The sequence below is a fragment of the Choloepus didactylus genome, chromosome 1 (assembly GCF_015220235.1).
Source record: "Choloepus didactylus isolate mChoDid1 chromosome 1, mChoDid1.pri, whole genome shotgun sequence".
NCBI classification, from domain to species: Eukaryota; Metazoa; Chordata; class Mammalia; order Pilosa; family Megalonychidae; genus Choloepus; species Choloepus didactylus.
In genome coordinates, this window is record NC_051307.1 from 18,429,453 (window position 1) to 18,440,321 (window position 10,869).

Consider the following 10,869-nt stretch of genomic DNA (forward strand, 5'->3'; position numbering starts at 1 on the left):
GCAGAAAATTCTTCCAGTCCAATCTTCTTTCCCTCTTTCTTCACTCACTCGCTCACTCACTCACTCACTCCCTCCCTGCCTTTCTTTCTTTCTTTCTTTCTTTCTTTCTTCCTTCCTTCCTTCCTTCCTTCCCTCTTCTTTGACTGGGATCAAACCTACATTGCAACCTGATGGTTCTCTCTGACTTCTCCAGCAAACCACACCCCTTTTCCCTCACTGATGTTTTCTCCAATAAACCCATTTCATGTCTAATACCATCTTGGTAGCTGCTTTTCAAAAGACTGCAACTGACACAATAGAGAAGAAAGATTTTTTCTTTATATAAAGTTGTAAATTACTGCATTTTATATGATTTTCTCCCTGTCCAGACTTTTTTAGAGCCCCCTTTCTACATGTTCTGATTGAATCTTATGTTTTTTGTCATCATTACTGCACTTGCCACATGATGGTGTCAGAATTTTATGTGAACTCCTTGAAGGCAGAGAATTTGTATTTTTGTTCAGCATAATGCCTTATATAAAATAGAAAGTCAACAAATATTTGTTTGAAAAATTCCTGAGTGAATGAACAAATTTTCTAAAGTGATTAGATTAACAACTGTACTTATGAGATAATAGATAATATAAATTTCTCAGAGCATTATCTATGTCATATTTTTTAACTCAACTCTAAACTCCCTGCATTCTGTCCTGGAAAACATTAATAAAACATATGAAACAAAGATATAAAAAAGTGCTTACTTAGTGAAGATGATTGGAAGTACAGGATAGAGTCACTAAATGTGCCAGACTAGTAAAAAAAAAAGATGATATGTTATAATTCATTGCTAGAGAAATAAGTTTATTTAAAATGCCATATCTATTTGAAATTAACTTGATTGTAAGAATCTTAGAAAAATAATAAGAGGAAAATCCTAGAAAGATAATAACAGAAATGATTCTGAGTATTGGCATAGAATTAAGTTTCAAGATTTATCACATACGTAAGATTGAATAAAGGTCATAGGCAAGGTTAAGATAGGTTATATACTGCCAGGAGGACCGTGATGGTGAGTCTCACTGATCCAGATGGTCAGGAACAATAGATGGCCAGGCTGAGTACTGAGGGTCACGGACGAGCAGTGGATACTCAGTAAGTGGATCCAAAAAAGCAAGAGCCAAGGGCTGGTTGGTAACAAGTTGACTGGCAACTCCTGGTGGAAAAGTAAGTTGGGCAGGAGAAGCTGGACCCACAACCCAGAGATGGGAAGTCAGTGCTTCCATAGCCAAAAGACCTGAGGCCAATGTTTGCTCATCCCAGAGATCCAGAGTAATTTGTCTGGCAGGAACTGAAGAGGATGGGATTCTTTGGGCAATAGTAAGATCTCTGATAGGATCTGGCCTCAAGATAGAATGTCTAGAAAAGAGAAGAGCCCACCTGGTAAGTGCCAGAAGAGGAGACTACGTTGCTGGAGTAGAAAGAATCATAGGCGGAAACTGGGTACCCGAGATAAGCTCCAAGGGAGTGAGAGGAGAAGTTTCCAGAATTGTAGTTTTCAGGCAAGTTTTCAGAAGTTCTGAGTTCAGCTAGTTGCAGCAAGGCATTTGACTTTGAATTTTACCTTCTGTACCAAATATTTACATACCCTAGCGATGGATGTAGTAGTAAGTACCCATTTTAATGAGAATGCTTGATTAGGCTCCAGTCAAAATGAAATGTATTAACTTTAAAAGATCTTCATTTGTGTAAATGCAGACATTTAAAAGAAACAGTTTCATTAGTTTTCAAAGCAATTGGCAGTGAAACAAAAATGCCACTTCTGATTCATTTATTTTGGGTAGAATGAATATCACTCTAATTGTACCTATAAGATAGGTATTTTATTCATCTTGTCCTTTAAGATATTGAACTGAATTAACATAGTGTGAACTTTGTTGGGTTTAACGGTCTAAAAAAACTTTGTAGTCTGGAGAGAACATTTAATTTGTTCCACGTTTAGGAACACAATGAAGAGCTGGAAAAAAAAAAAAAAATCCCCAATGTCTGCTCCCTCTTCCAAATCTTGTGGGCCTTATAGAGAAACAACTCAATAAAAAATGCTTAATAGACAGAAATACCAAATGACTGCATGCTTAACGTGTTTGGATTTTAGTTTTCTTAGAGCACAACTAGCTGAGCTGTTCCTGTGTGAAAGAGTTTTTGATTTAAGAATAGAAGGTCCAATATTTGCAAGAATGTTTTGAAAATTACTTTGCAAAAATATATTTAAGTCAAGGAATCCTTTTCTTTGAAATTAGTTTGCTTCTTTATAGAAGCTATTAATAAACTTGATTACCAAAAATCCTCCATCCTCACAAACTTTGTGATTTTTGTTAGTGTTTGTGTTTGAAATAATAAGCACTGTACATGCAAAAAAGACCTTTATTCCTTCAATACATTTCCTCTTATAGGATGAGATTTTTACTACAGAAGGTAAAGAAAAGCAAGAAATAAGGAAAATGTCTACCCCATGTAGATTTCATAGAAGGAGAAACAATTTCAAAAATTCAGTTACAAATGCCCTTTATACATTGAAATATGGGAGGCTATCAAAATAAATGATGAAATAAAATAGAGAGTGAATGCCTTTTGGGGTTTCTGATGTGGGACATGTATTAAATGACATATATTCTGCCTAGAGAAATAGCATCATGAGGATTTTTCTTGCTCTCCCATGAAGTACACCTTAACTAACTGTAAACAGAGATAATGCATGGGTGCTGAAATGGCTTAAAATAATCTGCAGGAACCGGCAAACCTCTAAAAAGAGCCACCTTCAACTGAGATATTTTCCAATGGAAGTGAGCTGAGACTCATTCTATGAAGAACCAGAATTACTAAGTGAAAGTTTTAAGGGAAGAGTCAACTAAAAATCTAAAATGGGCTACTTTTGCAGGTAATAAGGTTTCCCCTTATTTCCATCCACTGTGAATATCTAATCAAGCTGGTGTAATGGGATACCCATGTGGTAGACAATTGCAAATTAATGCTAAACTCTCTCCAAATTGGAGACTTTATGAGTGAATTTTTTGAGTAGGCAAATTGATCAACCATATTTCACTTATTAGATAATACAGTTATGTCCTCTGTTTTAAAGTAAACAATTCTTTTTGTTAGGCTTCTTAATTATGAATATCAAAGAGTATTCTCGTAGATTCCAAATCTCCCTGTTTTGTCAATAAAATATTGAACATCACAACATCCACATAAATATTTAACTCACCTAAATTTATCATGCTTGCTTGTTTCAATGTCATCCACTCCCATGTAAGCTATTCCTGTGGAAAAATATTCTATAAGATCAGATATTAAGTAATTTTGAGAATTCTTTTACTTTTTTAAACAAAATGGATTTTTGTGTACACTTTTGTTAAGAAGTGGAACAGAAATGCATTTCTACAAAAGGAATAAATCAAACAGCATAGGAACCACAGCAAGACAACCTTCTCCATCTCTCCTCTTCCTTGAGATATCAGTCTTCATTACTCTGTTACAAAGAAGTGAAACATAAGTCATAGAACAAGAAAAATATGATCTATTATTTTAGAAGTTTTGTGATACTTGTCAGAAACACCTGAAAACAATCTAAGTCAAAGTGATTTATGTTGCATTCTGAGGCAAGGGAAGAATCTTCTTAAAATGGTTCTTAGACCCAACACATCAAGGCGATTACCTTATAAATTTCCTCTAGAAGCACATTTTCTAGACTGGGTAATCTTTATAGTGATAAGCAATGACCCTGATGAGCATTAAGAATACACTGGGTATTTTGCCATATGCTTTTTTTTCTTATTTTTAATGTTTCTCAGATGAATAATCTCTAGCATTCCAAAATGATATAAAACCATTTATAACATTTAACCCAAATCAGCGTAAACACATTAAGTGAAGTAAAGCTAAGGTTGACTCAATAGTTTGCATATAGTTTTTACAGAAAAAAGAAAATAAGGGAAACTCTCTATTAATATTTTGCAAAATCCATTCAAAATGAGGTATGATAACTGAAAAAAATCCTAATACATCTTTCACACTACCAATCCTTCTTTCTTGATGATGCTATTCATTAAGTATGCATGCCACTTTCATAACAATCAATGCATGTTTTTGCTTAAAAGAAATGCCCATGAATACATAAGTTAGTTAGCAACTTTGCTAGCCAGATGGTTGAGACAGATTGTGAAAGGGATACCAATTATTTTTAATTAAGCCAGTTTCCTTCAGTCCAGACACTGTTTATCTCTAAAGCAGTTCTCCAGGTGTTCTGCTGGGTGACTTTGGAAGAGAAGCGGACTAATGGTTTTGAAGATACAACACTATATCCTGAATTCCAAGGCAAAAACATTGCTGCACGTTCTAGTTGTAAAACAACAAAAATTACATACATATGCCTGGGATGATCTTTTCAGGTCAGTTAAACCGAAGGCAACCTATTTTTGTTGTGCCATAGGGATGGCACTCCCAAAATAAAGGCATGTAAATGCCCTAGTCCACAAAGTGGTATGCAAACTCAGAATGCTGTCATTGTAACTCATATCTGCCTTCCTGTGGCATCACATGCCAACACTATGTCTTCTAACTGCTGCTCTGGAAACTTCTCCTCCTGTTTTCTTGGTGACTCCTAGCACTACTTGGTCTCCTTCTCTGGCTCTTCCTACCCCACAAACAAGGTCTACCGTACTGACCTCTGCTCTCCCAGCATTGCTGGCTGGGCTCCTCTCTCTACACTGTCAGGAGACCTGCTACAAGCCCAGCAGCTGCCAGATATCCTGTTACTGCCCAAGGAATCTACTCTTTCATCCCTGCCAGAAAAATTATGATGAGTCCCTGGGCTTTGGCTCCAGTGGCTTTCAAACTTTAGGTTGAGGCTACTCAACCCTGGGCTTTGGATCTAGTAGTTTCCAATCAGTAGTTTGTGGGCCTATTGATCTCGTGTCCTACTATTGGCCTACAAATATGACTTTTACTCTAACCTGTAACTGATTAGGAATAATTGGAATTCCAGAAAGACGAAAATGTATTCATTGGAGAAGGAATAAATACAGGGACTGCTTCCCTGTATTTATACAGACATGTAATATTGAAGCATAATTCTTCTTAATATATCCCCTAGTTATTTCCCATAGAGCATTTGCTTTCAATTTTACAAAGTGGAAAAAATGTAAGTGTAAATAAAAAATGTGTTATGTGATATCTGTATTTTTTTTATATATAATTTGTTCACTTTCATCTTCAAAACTACCTGTAAATATTGGGCTAGAGTTTTCTATATCTTAACATTTTAAACATTTTTATAAAGCAAAATGGTCCAATTACCTTTTTAATTGGGGAGAAATTATTTCATTTTTCATTTTTCATCTATATGTTAACACCTCCACACAATAAAACCAGAAGTACACATGGTTTAAACCACACACACACACACACAAAAATAATAATAATGTCTTGCCTTATATTCTGTAGGGAGCAAAAGCTTCAATATTTTTATACATTTAAGTTGTAAGGAATATTAAATTGATTATATTACGTAATGTGGAAGAAAGATTGCTCTTATTAAAATACATAGACCTTTCCAGGAGTGAGGATATCCAATAAGGAGTTAGATGTTAGTGAATTACATGTTGGTGAGGTGCTGGGTTTGCCAGCCTTACAACCAGGTAAGAAATGAAGTCTCCGCATGAAATCTCTTACATTTCCTAAAATTAATAAGCAGATAGGCTCAACAGTCTTTTCATATGATCATTCATGTAAGTTTAATAAAGTCCCAATTTTCTTTCCTTTTTCTTGTAAGTTGTTCATTAGATATCAGTCATATGGAAAAAAAAATAAAATCAAAACTAAAGCAAATATTCACTTGTCACAGAATTCAGCTAAACTTCCAGGCAGGTGACATTTACTAATCTCTAGGAGTGATAGTGATGTCCCTGATAACATGAAAAGCAAAAGGCATAACTTTGCTAAAGAAACAAAAGTATCTACTTCAAAAGATATGAATTTTAATATTACTTCCAAAGATGAAGATTTATCTTGAACAGCTGCAAAAATATGTTATTGTATCACTTTGATGCATGTATTTTCATTTTGGTCAAATAACATTCTAAACTTTTTCATTCATGCTAAATCCTAAGTTTTCTTGTGTGTTTAAAAACAAATGTCAATTTTTTTATTTGAGCTTTAAGTAAGTAATAAACTCACTAGTGGTAATTTCTTTTTTATTTTATTTGAACTTTAATCATGTAAAAACAAATGAAAAGACAGCTGATGAAGTGCTCCTCCATTATCAGAAGGGAAACTTCACAAAGCATTAGATGAGGCCAACTTTATAATAGTATTGTCAAATGTTTCAAACACAAAATGAATTAACTTCAGTAAGGGTTTGATTTTGTCATGTAGTTCAAAGAATCCAAGTAAATTTATTGAACGTTCAAACTGTAATTTTACAGAAATCTATAAATTCAGTTAAAATGTCAACATTGAAGATAAAATTATTTGTTGTCTTAGTAATAATAAAAATACAAACTCTAGTGAAGGACAATATCACGGTAAAAAATTGAAGTAAGATTCATATGGAACGGAAATACAGTTGTAATTATGATCAACACATAATTCATAATATATCCAAGCAAGTTGCAATATTCTGCCAATAAGAATCAAGGTGTAGTTTTAAAAATTAAAAAACAATTTCTAATATCCAGAGTAAGTTACATTGCCAATCAATATTTTCCTTACTTTGTCAGTCTTCCACTTAGGTCAGTTGGGCCCTTTTTTGTTGATTTAAGGTCATTATTAATAATCTCTTGCCACTAACTCCTATGTTTAGTTTGGGTTATGTATTTTTCATGCTAGATTCTCAATCTTTCTTCCATATCTTATGTTGCTTCTGCATCCTAATAATACTATTTTTCTCTACTCAGGGACTTTTCCATGACTTTCTGCTGGTTGCCTCCACTATTCTTCAGTGTGATTTACCAGATGGGAATAGAGATTACAGGATTAGGGAGATGTCACAAGAGTTTTGACAAGTTCTTTTTTTTTTTTTTTTAATCTTCAGAGAAATCCTTCTAGAAGTAACAGGGTAAGTTTAAAGGAAGACAAAAAATCTGTCAAGTTATGTAATAATCTTCTTATTTCCTTGAATTCCTTTATTATTTTTAATTTATTAATAAGAAGGTGATACTCTTTTGTATCTTCTTTTTTTGGTTTCTGGTGTTGAATTTGTATTGTGTGTATGAGAAGTCATTTTTTTCAACTATTCTTATTCATATAGTTATTGAGGGTTAGTCTGTCTTGATACTTACCATCTTGAATCCTAAAAATGAATAAGCTAAGAAACATTATTAATGATAACTAAAATTAATAATATAAGATTTTTCTTAACATTCACAATATCTAAAAATGTCCTTGTGAACTACCAACCATTTCTTAATCAGCTTATTATTGGTTATTATAGCACATATAAATGTTTTGGAAAGAAATTAGCTCATCTTTCCCTAGCCCAATTCTAATCATTACATATGTTTATATTTTTACTGTTTATTGTGGATACTACTCATCCAGCTAATGCGACTAGTTATGATTGAAGTTTCTGTATACACAGGTTTGAGACTGTTGTATACCCCAGGAAATATTATATTCTTTTGATCCACTCTGTTGGGTGCAGACTTATTGTGGGTGGGATCTTTTGATTAAGTTGCTTCCACGGAGAATTTTGGGTGGGACCTTTTGATTGGAGTATTTCCCTGGAGGTGTGAGCCTGCCCATTCAAGGTGAGTCTAATTAACTTACTGGAATCCTCTATGAGAGGATAAAAGGCAGAGACATTTTTGAAGAGAGTTCACAGAGACATCCAGAGACATTTTGAAGTCAGTCATTGAAATCAGAGCCGATACAGACCCAAATGCTTAAAGACGCAGATGGAAAGACATTTGGAGATGTTAAGCTAAGAAATGAAGCCCAGAGTTTGCCCCAGAGAAGTTACGTGAGAACCCACAGGTGCTTGAAGAGCAAACCACTGGAATCAGAAGATGGAAGCAATGCAACCCGGGAACACAGGGCTAGCAGACACAGGTGTTCTGCTAGCCTTGGCCTTCCTTCAGTGAAGATATCCTCCTGTTGATGCCTTAGTTTGGACACTTTTATGGCCTTAGAGCTATAAATTTGTGTACTAATAAACCCCCATTGTAAAAGCCAATCCATTTCTGATATTTTGCATTCCGGTAGCCTTAGCAAACTGAAACACTGTAGCACTGGTTGTACTCAGGTCACTTTAGTTAAATTAAGAATTGTATATTGAAAAGGAAAGTGCAGTGAAGAACACCAGAAAACAAAAAAAGATTCATTTAAGAGATTAAGTACTCTCAGTCTTTGATCTATAACTTCAGACCATCTTCTAATCCTCATGGAGTCTCCACTTCTTGTCTGAAAAGACTTATGATAACGCATTTGCCTTTTTCACAGGGCTGTTTTAGTAGGAAAAGAAAAATTTGTATCAGACACCCTTTTGCCTTCTTTTAAATCCTCACGTCCTCACTTAAAATCTCAGAGAAGCTATGACGAGCAGTTTCATGGAGGCTTCAACTCATTTTGCAGAAAGAGTCTCTGTTCAATCATATGCAACACTTCCTTCACTTTTTGTTTGGGCTTGTCTGAGATCATGAGTAGGAAAACAGAAATAGCCCACTGTGGTTCCTCTTTGGCACAGTTATGAAGTTCCAGGAAGTTAATACACATGTGGAACAATGTTCAACCAATAGGAGAGAGAAGCCCATGGATAGATGTGTGTCCCTGTTAATGAGAACTTGTAGTAGACAACTGGGAGAGTCATTCTGTATATTCCAAAATAAGTCATGGCAAGATTGAGTCCCATGTACACCTCTTAAAATCAACTCCAAAACATGCCATTTTATCAGATACTTCATTTTCATTTCCACAGTCTCCCACACCCTTTCTGGGACTGTGTGCCAAATAAACTGCCTTACACGTGCACTTTGTTTAAATCTGCTTCTGAGGGCAATCAGGCTAAGACTATTGAATATAAATATTTATTCACCACTGCTCATGATATTAAAGAGGTAATGATTATGTTTATTTTTGATATATTAATACACTCTTCATACTGATTTCTTTAGTGCTTTATTATTTCCTGAAACACATGAACTATGGAGTCTAAAAACTAATATTATTTAATCCCACTTTTCATGAGATAAACTTGAAAGATATAATTTCTAATATCAAAGATATGTGTTGCTTTTAGCTTGATCCAGTTTTCACATTAGAAGCATCAGGAGAGACTCTCATACCCCCTGAACAAATCACTCCACACTAGTACCACTGGGATTCTCTTCCCACGTATGTACAGTTAAGGATGAGGGATTACTCATTTGGTGAAGGAGAGATTCTGGCACTTTTTCTAACCTACAGTGAGTGAAGTACCTGCCCTGGGAGTTACTTAAGCCTCATTTTTTACCCCTCTCAACTAAAAATGTGCAATCTGAAACTAGACATTTAAAAAAAAATTCTTTGTGCATGCTACCTTTTAAAGTATGTTACATCATGGTTGCCTGCACTTCTACTTTATCTACCAATTTCTTTATTTTCCCTAATAAGCAGAAATGCATATTTCCCAATTGGGGGCACTTCTCATAGCTGTTGAGAAATATCTGTACATCCAAAACATGGACTTTCATACAGTGAATACTTCACTCATTAATCTATCCAAAGTCAAAAAAATACTTGCTAAAATCTATCAAATTAAAAGTGCCCAACATCCAATTACACAGTTATATTGACTTGATTTTAACCTCCCAGATACTTGAACACCAAAAGAAAAGATATAAAAAATAATAAGGGAGACAATATATTTCAATGCAAGATTAAATATTTATTAGATTAGAATTTTAATTTTCAACTGCTCTTGGGGGAAATTCCAATTCTATCAACAGCACAGGTTTTAAACTTAATTTCAGTTTGCTCATTAGTTTTGTAGTGTGTCAGAAGTTGTCTGACAGCCAGTACTTCAATTCTTGACAATCTTGGAGATGGGAGAATATAAGGATAATGGTAATTGGTGTGAATGAAAAGAATGGCTGCTCTGAATATAGATTTTGACATCAATAGTCAAAAGAATCTGGCACTTAGCAAGTTGAAGGATAGAAGCCAGGCCTACAGATTGGTCTATAACAAAAAGACTGGCAATTCCTGGAAGGAAAGTAGGATGAGCAGCATAATCCAGATCGATATCCCAGGAAAGGGAAGCCACGGACTCCACAACCTAGTGATTTGAAACCAGTGACTTCACAGCCCAGTGAGTAGCAGCTTCTCGATCCATAGCCCAGTGGCCCTGAGTAAGTCGGCTGGCAGGGACTGCAGAGACTGGAGGTCCTGGGGCGGTAGCAGGATGTCTGGCAGTGTTTGGACACCACGCAGGACATCTGGCAGCTGCTGGGCTTGTAGCAGGTCTCCTGACAGCCCCTGTAGAGAGAGGAGCCCAGTGGGCAGGTGCTGGGGGAGCAGAGGTCAGTGCTGTAGACCAGGTTCCTGGGGGAGGAGGAGATGCAGGAAGAGCCTGGGTACTGCAGGGGGCTCCCAAGAGAGCAGGAGGAGAAGTTTCCAGAGCAGCAGTCAGAATACATGTTGATGGGAGAAATGAGTTCAACTCAGTTGAAGAGAGAAGATCTGTGTTTTAATGTTACCTTCTGGACTGGGGCTTTTATATGCTCTCACCATGAGGTGTGGCACGTATAGGGTCATGGTTCTTAACTTGGACTCACTTATTTGCATATGTGTAACAACAATCTCTCTAATTGTAGTTACGTTTAGATAGATTTTCCACATATTATGTTTAATGGTTTTATA

The 10,869-nt window shown here is 35.5% G+C and overlaps 1 protein-coding gene and 1 pseudogene across 1 annotated transcript; both read right to left on the bottom strand.

Moving 5' to 3' along the window:
• Nucleotides 1-1,128: 1,128 nt before the first annotated feature.
• Nucleotides 1,129-3,254, bottom strand: LOC119544964 (annotated as a pseudogene).
• A 6,894-nt stretch (nt 3,255-10,148) lies between these two features.
• Nucleotides 10,149-10,661, bottom strand: LOC119545036 (keratin-associated protein 13-1-like). Its single transcript, XM_037850675.1, has one exon. It carries the CDS (start codon nt 10,644-10,646, stop codon nt 10,149-10,151), a length of 498 nt encoding a protein of 165 aa, XP_037706603.1. The 5' UTR covers nt 10,647-10,661.
• Nucleotides 10,662-10,869: the final 208 nt, after the last annotated feature.

Coding starts and splice junctions, on each gene's coding strand:
- LOC119545036 (XM_037850675.1), bottom strand. CDS start 10,646: ATGTATTCTGACTGCTGCTCTGGAAACTTCTCCTCCTGCTCTCTTGGG.